Source organism: Gavia stellata, chromosome 16 (genome assembly GCF_030936135.1).
Source record: "Gavia stellata isolate bGavSte3 chromosome 16, bGavSte3.hap2, whole genome shotgun sequence".
NCBI classification, from domain to species: Eukaryota; Metazoa; Chordata; class Aves; order Gaviiformes; family Gaviidae; genus Gavia; species Gavia stellata.
This window is the reverse complement of record NC_082609.1, coordinates 1,353,581-1,370,004: the sequence shown is the minus strand read 5'-3', so window position 1 is coordinate 1,370,004 and position 16,424 is coordinate 1,353,581. Positions and strand designations below refer to the sequence as shown.

At 46.9% G+C, this 16,424-nt stretch overlaps 1 protein-coding gene across 2 annotated transcripts in view; it reads right to left on the bottom strand.

The window, feature by feature from the left end:
* The window catches only part of NR3C1 (nuclear receptor subfamily 3 group C member 1), a 66,611-nt gene extending 54,304 nt beyond the window's left edge, over nt 1-12,307 (bottom strand). For both annotated transcript variants that reach the window (XM_059825140.1, XM_059825139.1), the window contains exon 1: nt 11,125-12,307. In XM_059825140.1, coding sequence (XP_059681123.1) covers nt 11,125-12,299 — 1,175 coding nt within the window. In that variant the 5' untranslated portion in view covers nt 12,300-12,307. The remainder of the gene's footprint in view (nt 1-11,124) is intronic.
* Nucleotides 12,308-16,424: the final 4,117 nt, after the last annotated feature.

Genomic DNA, 16,424 nt, shown 5'->3' with positions numbered 1-16,424 from the left:
ATAGAGAGAGCGCGCACACAATTTAATGTTCCTTTTTTTTAAAACCTTAAGCTTATCAGTATCGTTTGGTCAAAGCAAGTAACACAAAAAAGCATTACAAGTCTCCCCTTTCCTCCAAAAAGGGATTACATAATTTATAAAATTAATGCACAAAAAAGACATACTATCATTCTTTACAAATTCTATTTTAATTTATGTTTGTTTGGAAATCCGAGTAAGGTAGTGAAAAAAAACTTGCTTAATTTATTTTCAAATAAGTATAACTTATGACCTTTCACTTTTTCTTTCTTTATATTTTATTCTATTTTAATTTAGCCAGTATCTCTTCAATACAATAATTTAGCATATTCCTAAGACCTAATCCTACTGAGCTAAATGAAAACACAGTAATTTCTTTTACTGAAATCAAAGAATCAAGAAAAAGAGGTGCAACCCTTCAGCCTTGTCAAAGTTGTTTTCCTCTGGAATCTACCAGAGATGATCATTGAAATAAATAAATTAAAACAGGATATTAAAAATAATTCATTAATATCTCTCTGGAGTTTCCTTATCAAGATCTTAAAACATTTTAAAAGTTAAAATTTGATAACAGAGCAGTTTCCTGCATTCATGAGAAAACTGTTGCACAGAGGTGAATCTGGTTCTAATGGTACTTATGGTAAAAAAAGCTAATTTCTTTAAGCTAATTTAAACGACCCCCCAGCTTTCGGGTACAACTCAGGACAGTCTAACTCAGCCTCTTGCCACTGAAAACTTCTCTGTCTTCTGCTTTTTGAGCACACACCCTGATCCTCAGCACCCCTTCTTCACAAACACCGTCGTTCCCCTGACCCCCGTGCCCTCGAGGCAGGGGTGCGCACCACGTACTGCACCGGGCTGCGACCGTCGCCTTCTCTGCACCCGTAAAAGGCTATATAAGCCTGTAAGGCCTTAAATCTTTAAAAAGAAACTGCTAATAGCATACGTCTGTTCTTCCCACTTTTAGTTTCTCTTTGAATACATGAGGTACAGCCCCATACATTACATAATTCAATTACCCTCCATATTTGATTTTCACTTGTGTTAGAGAAGGACAGCATATCTACCCAGAAACTTCCGTATTTACAGTCGGTTCAGACTTGCATTTTCGCGTGAGCTGTATTTAAGTGCAAGCACCTCGCCGGTGAGCGTTGGCCATAACACCTACTCACACAAGTCTCACCTGCAACGTGTCAGCAAGCGTTAACCTCTACACAGCTTCTCTGTACGGCCACGATACTAAAGCCTGTGGTAATTTTAAGAGCCTACAGACAAATAAGGCACCTATACTGGACAGAAGATTTTATATGTGGTGCAAGTTCTGTGCCACCACTTGTCAACACCAAAAATGTCAGTAGGGTTTGTAAGTTGCATTTATTACAAAGGTACGACAGGAGAACGGGCTGGGTTTGAGGCTCCCCAAAGGTCCCCCCAATCCCATCATCTGCGTTACTGCAACCGCTTGCCAACAGGCAATATATTTTGCCCCTTCCTCTAGTTATTAGCTCACGTACTGAGTGTCCGCACTACTGGAGATACTACCTTGTGTGATATGAGAGATCACACAATCCTTTCCTGACAACGCATCGATTTGACAGTCAACCTCCTTCAAAGCCACACCACACGTCCTCGTCTCTTAGAAGTGTCAGTGAATGAATTAAAAGTAGTTAAAAACTGCTTAGGAGAGCAGTACAGAAACAAGTTCCAGCACAGATGATTGAAGTCCAGTGGCACACCACATTCAATTTACCATGACAAACACCCCACGTGTCCCTCCTGTTTTCATGGAGATGCTCTACCATGAAGCAATTGTCATTGGCAGCGTTTGACCCGTTCTGGCAGCACCATCCCAGCAGAGCTCCCCTTCCACACAAAGTTGTACCGAAGCCGTACCAGACCCTATTACCACATTATTACATATGATCACACACACACACAACACCAGGCGAACAGGTTCTCCAAGGGATGACAACAAAAATAAACTGCATCAGCTGCTCTTTTCTGTCACAGACACCAGACTCTCAGCTCAGGAGCGACCGGCACGCAGCACGGCAGCCCTTCTGAGGCTTGGCAACAAAAATCAGGAAGAACCCCAGAACTTCACACTTGTGGTCTCAAAAGCAGCTTATGACGGCATGGGAAGGCATGGTTTAAGACACACCACGCGGGGTTTAGAGAACTCACAGATGTGCTGAAGCCGAAAGCAAGGCCAGATGCCCACACGCCCCAAGCAGCAGTGTCCTTTCTAAACGTCCAGCTGGGGAGAAAGAGAGCGAACGAACCCCTCTCCCGTCATACCCAGTTCACACAGTTGGAAAGGAGCTGTGTAATGGCTGGAGGATTCTCATCCAAGACCTAAACCTCATTTTCTAAAAACTTCACAAAATTTCCAACCGCAGACGTCCTGTTTTCAAGCCCCTCTCACCCCACCGGAGAGATGCAGCCAAGCTACTGCCTACTTGTGAACAAAGGCGTCATCCACCTTCAAACCCCTCTTCACAGTGAGTCCTTCCAGGACAAGCTGGTTCAAATACGCAGAGGCAGGAACACACACATAAAAAACCCCAACACACCACACCCCATACTCCAAGTTTCTAACACAAGACAAGACCGAAGTCCGTGACGCAGCCAGAAGCCCACCGGGACAGACTTTTTAGCTAAGGACCAATACAGGACTTTTCCCAGTTTTCTTGAGAGGCTGATAACCAAAGCATCAGATCTCAGATCCTCCAAGCCAAAACCAAAACAAAAAAGAAAACCAAGCCACAAAGCTATGAAATCAATTCCATTATTTGCTTATTTGAATAAACGACATACTTCACTGATACTCAATTATTCGCTTTTACCTGACAGTACAGCAAGTTTCCCAAGTTTCCCAGGTAGTATTTTGAGGCAAGCCACTCATTTGTGACCTGATTTCTTTTCCAAAAGAAAAGCAGAATCCTGAGCAGTTTTTACTTATTTAAAACTTATTGTTATGCAAATGAAAGCAACCAGAAATATGAAATATCTGAATAAAGCAATAGAAGAGTAAATTGTGCCCTGCTGCTCAGAAGTTTCATATTAAATCTTGTGTGACAGTGATGCATAAATATGATCATGATCTCCAGCTGTCTCCTGACACACAGTAACTGTACAAACCTATTACAAATAGTATGAAGAATGTATTACTGTAAAATCTAATATGGAACTCAGTTTCTTAACTAAATTACAGTAGCAGTGAACTGAATTCAAGAAAGACATTACTATTATTTTGGAAATCCTTCCCCAACAGCAGTTTTGCCTTTGCGATCTCAGGATGGTCGAGATCTTTGATTAAAAAGTGGAAGCTGTGTATAATATTGCATCTCCACAACAAAATATTAGCAGCTTGTTGAATATTAATTTTCAAATTGCATCAGAACTATAATTTTCTAGGAAGACTTAACACGGACTGAGAGTTTCATAGGTACAGATGGAATATGGAGTTTTAATTATAACCAATTGATACGGACTATATTAAGAATGCAGTTGGCTGGTACAGAAATAGACTCTACAGAAGATGTCAAGAAGACTTCTGAAGAGCATCGTTTCCTCCAGAAATCCACACAATTGTAGTGATTATTGATTTAAGGAACCATTATTATAAAACTCTACATGATATCCTGGATAAGTAACACTGTGTCCCGGAATCTAAAGTTCAGTCTCACATAAGAGCAGCAAAACTGACATCATCTACATTTCAAAATTGAAGGCCAAGTGCTAGCCAGCATTACCTCTCCCTGAGCAAGAGCTTGTGAAGCTGCAGTCACACCTCACTGCTACTGCCAAAACGCACCTCTGGGACACGTGAAGCAGCCATGTGATAAATCCAGCGGTGGAGGCCACAAAAGTAGAAGGGATGTGCTTTTGTCACGGTACATAAAGTTATATTTCAAGCGATACAGCGCATAGCTCGCACACAGGAAGACATTGTTTCAGCCAGGAAAAGAACTCTGGCAGAAAACTTCACGGCAAAGGTTAGCATAAGCTGAGTCAGGTAAGGACGGCATGTGCACAACATTACACCTTCTTTGTAGTGAAGGTGAGGTGAGAAGAAAAACCTCCAGGAGAGACAGAGTAATTGCACTGAATTGTTTTCCCAACCCAACACGCTACTTCTGGAAGCACCATTACTCACCCCTTCAGTAACGACCATCAGTCAAGATGCTGGACTTGCTATGCACGGGGGACAGCCTGCACCTCCTGGTACTCCTGGCGGAAGGCAGCAAGAGTTGCACGTCCACAGTCTTTCGATTTCCTTTTAATTAAGTCTGCGACACTTAAGTGCTCCAACACATGGATGGAGTACGCTCTGTGGGGGTTACTCTCTGCTTACATTCCTTTGCAGGTGACCAGCAATCCTGTAGTCACAACTTCTCTCACCCTCACATACGGACAAAGTAACTGTAATTTTTGCATGTAATTTTTTTCCCCACGGATACTTGAAGCTAGTTGATGTGAAGTGAAATGAGCTGAAATAATTTTTTTCTTTTTTTTTTTGCGTCATCTATTCCAGCTGTATTGGTTCACTTCTGTCCCATGGGGATGAGGCTATCCACTGACACTATCTGCCCAGTATTTCCAGAACCCAGCATTGAGAACAGGATTAACTCCTGGTCTATGAGTGTCTTGGTCATTTAAGCAAAGGCTGTATTATAAATGGATATCATACTATAGTGATCAGCCAGAAAACCGCTGTCATGAGAACAACACGAATAATCCGTACATGCAACAATGCAATATACTAATACTTCAGTAAATAAGATTAAAATTTGTGTATACTGCCGGACTCTGGAAGACAAAGACTATAAAACTAAAGAGAGCTTAATGCAAGAAGCTCCCTGGGTCTGTTGCACAGTATACTGTACAGTTAAATATTCTTCCCAGAAAGTACCCTGTTGCACACACACTTGTTTCTGTGTTTCCAAGAACAGTTAGAAGTTGCTCATTTTATGAATGCATTTTAAAGTTCATTTCCGTATGCCAGAGGCAACACGCTTTCAGTTATTTTAGTAACATAAACCCAAGATAATTGTAGCTACAGCTCTCAAAGCTTTTCCCATTGCTTATAACTTTGATTGAAAAGAGGATGTTATTGGTATGTTATTTATCTCAAGAATAATGACATTGGAATCGTTTGCAAAATGCATACGTTACGCCATACCAGCACATCAGTGGTATGACATCAGCTTAGGCAGTCTTCATCTACCCCAGAAAACGGATGTAGATATAATTGTGCCTTGCAATATTCCACAAGCAAGGGGTCTGTGAGGAGAAAAGTTACTACCGAGAAATGCATGTTCATTTTCTCCCAGGCAAATTTCTGAGTGCTGAGTATTTGGTCTCCTCTTGTCAAGCTTGTGGAGAAGACACTGGTCGTAACGTGCACTGGTGCGGGAACAGATGTTTCTCAGGCCAGTGTAAAGAGATTTAACAAAATGTCCTAAGAAAAAGGCTCCCAATCCCATTTTGCACTGAAGTGCTGACACTGGATCCCTCACTTGCTCCAAGAAGCAGCACTCTGAAGAGACCCAGAAGCCACAGGCTACTAAAAAAACCCCATAATAATAATTTAAAAAAAAAAATCTATTAGCTTCTTTTTATGACCAGCTTACAATAGGTAAGAGGATGAGTTAAAAGTTTTCTTTCTTGATTGAATACTGCACATCAATAAAATAAGAAAATATAAAAGGAGCGTGACTGAAATTTTTGCAACCAACATATCTGAGGAGTCAAAGTAGTGAGTGCAGCATCTGTTCCACTGAACTACATCTTACGAATGAGGCAGTGAAGAGCTGTGATGGCATCCTTACATGAGCCCACATGCTGGTAGGAGCACCACCTTTCCCATCACACTCCAGACTAACGGCAGAGTTTTGATCGCCAGAACAACAGTATCTACCTTGGAAACTCAACTACGCTAAGCATATCCACTGGTGAACACTACTCACGGACAGAGATACTGAATCTGGTATGGAAATAAGAGAAATAACATACCCAATTTTGCAAAGTGTAACAAACGTAAACAGTCAAACTTTGGTACAAGCGCCACATCCAAGGCAGCAGCGCCAGGTTCTTCCTCCGTGATTTTCACTACTAGGCAACGTTTAAAAAAAAGTAATTAAAAAAGTCGAGGAAGCCCCCAAAGGCCCACCTGCTAGGTGGTGGCTATAAAAGGGGACCTAGGAAGAGAGAAAGACTTAGTAATCTTTTAAAACGTAGAAATAATTCCAGTTTGCCGTTACATATAAGCACAGACTAGTTACCACTTGTTAATTTCCAGAATGAGCAGGAGTAGTCAAAGTGGGAAGGGACATTTGCATCTCCAAGACAATTTGCTCTCACTGTGTAAAAGTCATCTTTAACACAGTAAATATATGATGTAGGAGTTGTGTAATACATATATTTCACATTTATGAGAAGATTCGTGAGTAGAGCTGGGTCAACTATAGTTTTGCTTTCACTGCCAGCAGAAGAGTACAATGGGGTTAAACCATTACTCGAGATGGATTAAAAACAAAATTGCAATGGGCAACAAAAATCAACTTATGTTTTATAAGCTAGAAATAAGCTTAAAGTAGAGATCATGGTGGGGGAATAAATTAGCAAAAATTAACAATTTGGGTTGGACTTAAGAAAAACTACTCAGCTATCAGCTAGCTGAATGAATCAGCTAAAACTGGAAAAAGTGGCTTACATCTTACATGACCTATCATTTACCTAGCTACCTTTTCATAGCACCTTATAGCACGTTCTGCAGAACATTCCCGATTCATCCCTTTCTGCCAAAACAATTAGATTTTTTGTCGTGTATTTCCAAGACTCAAAACCCGAGTACAGTATTACGTTAAGCTGACAGATCACAACATAGACTACTGAAACCCTGAGCACTTCCTCCAAATAACAAGTCTGTTTTTCATATCAAAATAGAATTATTAAAAAAAGACATATTTCCATATGTACCACACATTATACACTGCTGAGTCAGACAACATTTAAAGTACTACATCCAACCGTGCCAAGCCACCGGCATTGGCCAAAAGCCAAGCTGAAACAATGTGGTAAGACAAACGGACAACTGACCTTTGCCATTTCTAGCCAACGATCACTTTTTTCCCTCTTCCTTCTAGTAAAACGTCCGAGCCCAAGAAGAATCCCAGTTAAAGAGTGATGGCAGAAAGGTAACTTCTCCTGGAAGCAAGGCTTTGGGCTGCAACCAGCCAGCAAAACTTTTTCCCCCGTCCAGATTCTCCTCCCCTTTCATGGCTTCTCTCAGCTCTTGCCCTTTCTTAAACTTCCTTAATGATCCTTATCCCCCACAAGCTTAAGTACTAGGAATGATTTCAAATGTAATAAGAGAAGCCGTAACGCTGCCAGTGGGGCCCAGTTTTCGTACATTCTGGCTGTAGGCTAAGAGAAAAAGCACACAGAAACCCCTGCGTCGCCGTGTTGTTTCTCATCATCCTTCACTCCCCCCACAACAAGCCACATCTCCAGGAAGTCAGAGGAATAAAAAAGTCAAGCGATGGATTTAATGTATATACCACGCAAGAGTCCTACGAGTGCGTGTTGCTAAAATAATTTCCTTGAAATTTAACTGTTTTCACTGAAGTTTGTGTAACAAATCACAAGTAATATCCCATCAGAGACAGACACCATCAAACCCTCTAATTCTTCAGTGAAGCATTTACCAAATGCTTTCAGCCTGTTTTATTCCTCTTCCAGATATTGTCCCACTTCTATAACGAAAAGCTAAGGCAAATTTTCTCAGTTAGCCTACTTTTTCCCCCCTCTTATTCTATCCACCTTCCCCTTAGCCCCCTCCGCTGTGATCTATCGGCAGCTCGCTCGCTCAGATGGGAGACCTTGCCAAAGCAACCCCAGAACGAAGCCGTCCTGCCATCTTTGGAGTTTCGCTGCTGCTCAAGAAGATTTTGAGTATTAGCTGCTGAAACACTGAGCGGCAGCTCCAGGTTTTGCACATCGGCACAAGCACCGGCAGACTCGCCTACAACCCTGAGACACAGACAGCAATTTATTGACTATTGCCGATTCATTCACATCGAACGCGTTTCTGAAGTTCGTATTCTCCTTCTTAACGTCAGAATACCTCCTACCGTTCGCAGGAAAATTGATTCGTTTTCTCAGTCCTGATTATCACTTGTCTCATTAAAGACAGCACGCTGTGCTATCCTTAGAAGCAAAATCACTCAAAAATTGCATGACATCAATTCAAGACTGCGTGTCTATAAAGAGACATTACATGCTTTCCATTAAAACAGTCAGATTAAATACTACCTGAACACCAGGACAGAACTGCAGCTTTTTTTCCCCATGTGTTTAGTATGTAATTAGTATGTTAGGAACAGTCAAATAATCTTACCAACACCAAAAAATATTTCCTATTGGAAATTGAAGTTTAGCAATTCTGAATTCTCAAAATCCCAGCCTTCACCTCACACAATCAGTACCTAAAAGGAAAAAAAAAAAAACCCAAAACCCCAAACAAAAAGACCACAGGAAACTGGCAAGATAGTCCTTCCTTTGTTTCTGAAACAAATGCCAATTTTGTTAAGTCTTCTGTAAGATAAACAAACAAATCCACAATACATCACCTTAAACTAACCCAGTTTAGACCAAATATTTCTGACAAGGTTCAGGAAGAAACAGAATTCCTGCTTCAAACCCTGGGTTCATTACTATCTCAAGCATTTTGAAAAGATGATGGAGTTGCCTCTACTCTATGGAAAAAAAAAAAAGCAAACCCAAAGAATGTTGTTTTTAGAATTGGACTTGGCAGTTTTAGTGTGCAAAAAACCTTGGGAAGTAAGAACAGCTTCCACAAAGGCTAGAAATAAAGAATTTTTATGGAAAACTCAATGAGGAGCCACCCCAAAATTCCTTACACATTCCTTAAATTAAGAAAAAAATAATCCATTATCTTAAGGCAAAAGAAAGCAATAAATATCAGACAGCCTTGCAGGAAGCAGGAACGTAAACACTTGCAGCACAGCGTCGTTAACACTATCCAGCGGTGGAGGCAGACTTTTGCCTGCGATGCTGAGGATGCTCCCTCGCCTCCAGCCCGAGCCCCGCCGCCGGCTGCTGCCAGCTCCCCCCGCACGCCCGCCTAGCACTGCCCGCTCAGCTCCAACACAAACACACTAGGCACACTCCTCAGAACCGCTCCATAAAAGCAACGATAACGTCCGGCACTGCTGTCCTTTTTGCTCCAGGATCAGATGTATTCTGTACACATCAGTAGCTTGAGTGGGTTTGTCATCACAACACTATCAGAAATGTAGTATGTAAAACCGGAGTTTACAAAATTCCCCAAAAGCCGGACAAACATCTAGGTGTGTAAACCATTCACCTATGGATGCGCTTGGTTCTATCTAAATAGTTCTGTAAAATAAAAACAACGCATGAACTTTACAGAAGTAGTCTCAAAAGTGATGTTTCCATTATCTACGAGGAATCTGCTTTCTTAAACAGTCACTGAAATTCATCTCTCAGACCAGAAATAGTTCTTCTTGCGTTGATACAGATTTTATAATGATTGCCATTAAAGATATAGCAAGAGACAAATAAAAAACCCACCCAAAAACCCCATGAAACAAACTAAAACCATCATGAAGTTGGACGGATTATGCGGAAGGTTAGCACAAAGGATTTCTCCCCTGTCAAAATAAATGATAAGGCACATTCTACAGTCATATATCAAAGTGGAACTTATCCACAAATTCTGATTTTCCTTTCTAGATTCCTTACATTACAAATTGCTTTAAACACTTCAAAGAAAAAAACCACATCTTTACTACAGAAATCAAAAACTATGAAAGAAATCTAGAATGAAAGCAAGTTAAAAGTTGTCTTCCTGAAACAAAGACGAAACCCTCGCACACCTCACTCCAGCCGTGGGAAAATGGAGCAAATAATGCGTAGGGAGAGCCCCAGGACTGGCGGCTGACACTCTGGGGATCAGTTGTCAGTGGGGCGATAGAAGAAGAAAGTTAAAACAGGTACTTCATTAAAAGCCTACAATTACCAGTTTTACATATATGGACTTGAAGAGCCATTTTCTAAGACTCCACAGAAACACAGCAAAAAGCTCTTCCTCCACCGAGACCAAACGCTCTGCTTGTGCAAGCGTATGTTAAACAAGGAACAGCTAAGGAAAACATACAACTAGGTGCTTGTGCCGAAATCAGAACCCGTCCCCGGCTGCGCGAGGAGACGTACACGGCTACCCATTGAGAAAGCTGCCACCATCGCGCTTACTCCTGAAGGGCAGAAGAAAAGTACTGTACTCGAATATCTGCACTATTGAATTACTTGTAGAAAACACTACTACAAAGTCACTTGAAATACGTACTAACCAGCTCCCCTAAAATACCCTGCTCTCAAAAAACCACCTTTAAGCAAGCCCTCCTCCAGTTCTATTTAAGAGTTAAATTCCAGGTATGTTTAAATCTTACTGCAAATATTCTTATCTCTTTAAATGCAGTTATTAAACAAACCTCTGAGTATTTCCTACTCGGAATCTTCTTCTCCATGTAAGGTAAACGCAATACCAAGCAAAGCTAAAACTCTAGTTCAGCTTAAACGCAATTCTAGAAATTTACCCAGCAACTAAGTTATTTTTGTGCAGAACATTTAAGTAACACTAGCAAGAAAAAAACCCCCACACAGTGATTGATCCTCTAACCCTTGAGAATGAAGTAGCTTTTGTATACGCTTAAATCCTTCCTCCTATACTGCCTTGTGTACGGCTCCTTCTACCACGTACTTCATTTTCCCCCTAGGTTCTATCTTAGAACTTTTTTTATTTTTATTTTTTAAAGCACACCAGCTCCCCTCCTCTTTTCTTCCCTTGAACACCAATAGGTAAGTACTTGGTTAAAGCTACTACCGTACTATGGAATAAATACACACCAGTGACACCTGATCAGACGGCCATACACAGCAGATGAAAAAGGGATGACTGACTTGGAAAGGAAAAAACCCACCCCACAAACCAGCATGCATGCTGTTGTGCTGAACATACTTCTAGTATTTTAATAAAGAGCAACAAAAACTAATTACCTTGAATAGCCATTAGAGAAAGCAGGTCTGCCAGAAAGGTTGAGCGTTCCCAAAGGAGCTAACGTCTCATCGCCTGATCCCTGGCACCTATTCCAATTTTCTGAACCGGCAGGAAGAGATGGAATGATATTAAAAATTGGTTTCTGATCCTGCTGCTGTGAGAGCGATGCAGTATTTAAATCATAGTGATACATTTGTCCCTCAGAGGTACTGAAACCATGGATAGATATGGCAGAGACTTTAGTACCCAGCAGATTAGACCCCGAGAAGTTTGCCTGACAATAAATTGGGCCCATGTTTTCTTGCTTTATGCCAGGAGTACAGAGTTCAATGAAGTCTTCCTTTTCTGTCTTCACTTGAGGCATCGGCATTTTGGAACTGGGTAAAAGGTCACCACGATCATTAATTTTAGGTTTAGTGTCAGATAAAATAGGAGGCTTGCAGTCTTCGCTGAGATTTCCTTCCAGAAGAAACGCATCGTCTGCGGATATAGGGGACAGCAAGCCACCGTCATCTAGCAACGGGTCAAGCCTCCACGGGCTCCCATTGGGCTCTTTGCCAGGCGATACCGACGGCAATTCTAGATCCTGGAGAATATCCAGGGTGCTTTGGTCTTCAGAGAATAACTTCAAGTTGCCACCATTCGACCCAACCTGGCTTTGGACTGCAGTTCCTGACTCTGAAGGGACAGTGCGGCCAGCCATGCCTGGGAAATCCGGCTCAAGCGGCACCTCAGAAGATATTGCTCCCTTTGTGTCCTCGGCCAGGCTCGAGGACTTGTTCAAGCTCGCAATACTTTCTTCCAGGAGCCTGAAGTCCGTTTCTCCAGAAGAGATGCCGATTTGGCCCTGCTGCGAAAATCCAAGGTCGTTTCCCATCACTTTTGTGTCTGTGTCACCCATGTACAGTCCCATCGAGAGCGATACTGCCTTGGAAAGGTCTGGCTGAGGCACATTGTTTACTAATCCTTTTGAAAAGTCAGCCAAAGCAGCTTGCTGTTTGGAATCTGACTGAGAAGACGCGGGGAGAGGAGATGTAGACACAGGGGCTTGTACAGTAGCTCCACCCCTGAAGGGTGGATGAAAGTCCATCACGGTCCCTCCTTTGGTACTGATGAGCGCATTTTTCCTTGCTTCGTCTTGACCCGACGAGTTAAGCAATTCTTTGGAATCCATTACTTTAACATCAGCTATAAAAAGATCAGAAGCATTCAAAGTTAGCACAGCAAGAATATTTTAATAGCAGCTGAAAAAAAAAAAAAAGTCTAAATCATTACCCTGGCGAACCTGGTTCAGCTACTCTTGAGAATGACAGCACAGCAAAGCGAGCTACGAACGGACATGTGCCACATCATTCTCAAACCCACTGGTTTTGGGTTTTTTTGTTTGGGTTATTTATTTATTTATTTATTTCTGGCTGGTAACAAGGAAATCTTTTTTTTAAAGCTTTGTTAAACCTGGATGAAGCAGTAAGTCTGCCTGCATGCAACTCAGAATCAGGGTACAGCATACGACATCTTTCTGAACGCGCTCTCTAGCTCTGTTACCCACCCTGGCCAGCAAGGAAACAGAAGAATCGTTGAAATACCCAATTTACAAATTTTAGAAGGTAACTTTCCCTGGTATTTAGTTACGTCTTGCGCAGGGCAGGGGAGAAGGACGTTTATCACCTTCCCCGAGTCAGTTCCCTCTCTCCCTGCAGCTTCAGATGCAGCACCCACAACAGGTACCGAAGCTTCCCGAGCCAGCTCGCAAGCGCAGTACCTACCAGCCAGAAAAAAAATTTAAGTGGCTTGTTATTGTCCAGGAGCTACACAACCTTTCCCCCACCAAAGTTTGCTATCTTTACGTAGGTTCAGCTTAAAAAACAAGTCGTGAATCTTGAAATAAACTAAATTCTTTAAATAAATCTCAATGTATAAATAAAAGCTAACTAAAGTAGAATTTGTATTAACTTCCAATACTTCAACAGCTCACGGCTATTCTCCAAAACACACCTAACACTGAACACCAATCTCCTAAGTTTCATCTGTTTGTTTTTACTACATTTACTTTCAGCACAGAGCATAAACATTTGGAGAATAACTGTAAATTCTTCAGCAAACTTTCTATACTGTTTGTCTACGGCCTAACACTAACAGCCAACAGCGATCAGCTCCCGCTCCCCCCCACCCGTAAGCGGAGGCGATGCCCAAGTTAAAGCCCGGCCATGGAATTATCCATTAAACAGAGCCACCCAAGAGAGCTCACAACAACTTTACGGTCGTCTTAATTACAAACCCGCCGGCTCTGCCGCCCATTTTCTCCAGACTGCCGATGAACGCCGCTGCTTTCTCTATGCCAAAGTTAAGACTGCGATCAACAAAAAGTCCCCACGTGTGAAAATTTTAAGGTGGCCCCAGCAAGCTTCGGCCTGGGTGAAAGCGTCCCGAGCGGGAGCAGCTCAACGCCAAACCCCTTCTTGGTCCTTCGACACCACTTCGCCCAGCCTTTCCGCGGGCCCGGGCGGCGGGTCCCTTGCCCGTGCCTGCCGAGGTGACGGGTCCCCCGGGTCGTGCCCGGAGAGCCGCACTCCCACCAGCCGGGACGGCGGCAAACGGGAACGGGACAGCCCCCCAAAATCCCACGGGCTGCAAACGGCACAGAAATATGGCTGGGCCGTTTAAGGTGGACAGCACAATGACGACTGGAAAAAAAATTATATCTACCTCCAGTTTTGCCCTTTTTTCCTTTTTTTTTTTTTTTTACATGAAGGGGAGGAAAAATGCAGTTATTCCATTTGACAACTTCCCCAACGTCAAAAAAAGGCAGCGAACCATCCAGCGTAGCAAACGTGTCAAAAATCAGATGCCAGAGTCTGCCCAAAGGAGAAAAAGCTGCGAACGCTTAAAACTGCCGGATTACAGTAAATTCTCCCTCGCAAAGTACAGTTTTCACAGAAATGTGTCGAGACCTGTTGAGCCGTCTCCCTGGCACACCCACTTCTGCAAAATAAGACCAGCCCACGGCTGCAAGGCTGCGCTCGGGGCTCGGCTCCCCCTCCCGCTCCTCACCCCCCCGCGCCCCCCGGGGCGAGCAGACCCCGCGCCGCTTTCCCGAAGAGCCGAGGAACGACCCGGCCGGCCGAGGGGCGGGCAGGCTGCCGGGCCGGCCGCGGTCACCCCGCGGCCGGGGGGGGTCCCCGCCTCCCGCAGCCGGGCCGGGCCCTCCGCGGCCCCGCCGCCGGGGGCACCCACCTCGGGGGGAGGCCGCGCAGCTCCGGGCTCCGCCGCCGGCACCGCCGTGCCCCCTCCCGTCCCGCCCCGGGATCCTTCCGGGGGCGGCTCGGCTCCCCGCCCCCCCCCCCCCCCGCGCTGGGGCATTCCTGCGGGGGCGCCGCCGCCGCCTCCCGGGAACTTCCCGGGACGAAGCGGCGGCGCCGGCCCGCAGCGCGGCTCGGCCTCTGCCCCCCGCCCGCCCCGCGGGACCCCCGCCTCCCTTACCTCGTCCGGGGGGGGGCGCTGGGCTCCTTCAGCCGCCAACTGCCATCGCGCCCCGCGGCGGGGCCGGCAGCCGGCTGGAAGGGGCGAGGAGCGGGCGGGCGGAAGTCAACAGCCGCCCCTCCGGGGGCCGCCGCGGCGGCCGGCACCGCTCCCCCCGCTCCTCCTCCCCCCGCCGGCCCGAGACCCTGCCCTAGCCCCCGCCCGCCGCCGCGGCGGCGCCCCCTCCGTTAATTAGCGCTAATTGCCTCCGCGGACTTCGCCCCCCCCTCCTGCCTTCCCCTCGCGCCCTCCGCGCCTCCCCGCCCCGTCCCCCCGCCGGGCAGCGCCGCGCTCGGCGGTGCTCTGCCCCCGCCACAAAATGGAGGACGGCGGCGGCGGCCTCCTCCCCCTCCCTCCCCCCGCCTCCCCGACGTGGAGAGGGAGTGGAGACAGCCGGCACGGAGAGGGGCGGCAGCAGCAGCGCGACCGCTCCCGCCGCTCCGCCACACGCCTCGCCCCGGCACGGCACGGCCGGGCACGGCGCGGCACAGCGCAGCCCGCCGGCGCTGGCCGCCCCTCGCTCGGCACCGCGGGGCAGCGCCCGCCGGCCCCAAGCGAGGGGCAACGGTGCAACCTGTTGGCTGAGGCGGGCAACTGCAGCCTGCGCTCGGCCGCGGAGGGGCCGGCGCCGCGCCGCCCGTCGGGCGACCCTCGCCCCCTCCCCGGCGGCCCCGGCCCCCCCCCGCTCCCCGCCGGGCCGCCGAGGCGCAGCGCAGCGCCGAGGGCTCGCCCGCGGGGAGAGCCGGCGGGCGCCAGCCCGGGGTGACCGCGCCGAGGAAACCGCGGGGCCGCGCCGCTTCTTTCCTCTTTCGCTTCCTCAACTTCCCAGCGGCGGGGGACGGGACACCGCCCCGGGCGGCAGCTCTGAGGCGGCCGCGCCGCCCTCCCCCGGCCGCTTGCACCGCGCCCCCGGCCCGGCCCGCGCACGCTTCCACCTGCGCCGCGATGGCAGGGCAGCGCCTGCCCGGCTGTGCCCGCCGCGGGGAAGGGACGGGCCCCGGGGCGGCAGCGCGCTTCCCCGCGGGCAGCGGCCCTCCGCGAAGAGACCTCTCGGGGGCGGGGGGGGCAGCGCCCGGGAGCGGCAGAGAGCCCCGGGAAGGCCGCCGCGGAGCTCGGCGACAGCTCCAGAAGTTGGGACGGACGGCTTGGGGGCAAATCCGCGGAAAGAGGCAAAGCCCCTCAAAATAGCTGAGGAAAGGGGAAGAGGCACCGAGGGGGCAGGGGGAGAGACGCGCCCTTGGCCCCTGGCAAGCGCTGGAAGTACAGAGGCTTTCACTGAGGAGCATGAGTCAACTCCGCAAACTGTGGTAGCGTTTCACTGAGAAGTTCACAGATTCTGGCATTTTTTAAATAAAAAAAAGCAACCGGGTAGTGCGCTGGTCTGAAGTTGGATGTAGACTTGCGGAGGCAGGGAAGGAGGAGGCGGTGGTGGCGGGGCACCGCTGGCAGCTGGGTCTGCCCGCGCCCGGCCCTGCTCCGCCAGCCGCTCCGGCCTGGCACCGTCCTGGGCAAGGAACGGCCAGAAATTGTCAGTACGGAAGCAGACCAGGAGTTAAAAATACCCATGCAGGAGGACAGCGAAGCAGAGAAAGAGAAAGGAGAAAGAGCCGCAGGGGAGGAGGTTGCCCTTTCGGTGTAGAACAAGTGATCCTCTTGGTTTTGGCTTTCCCTGGAATTGACAGAAATTCCGGTGACGGGAGGAAAAGAAACGGCGATCGTCCGTTTATGAAGATGTCCGTCGTTCCGATTTGGGACAATTAAATGAGCTTGGAGCTAATGA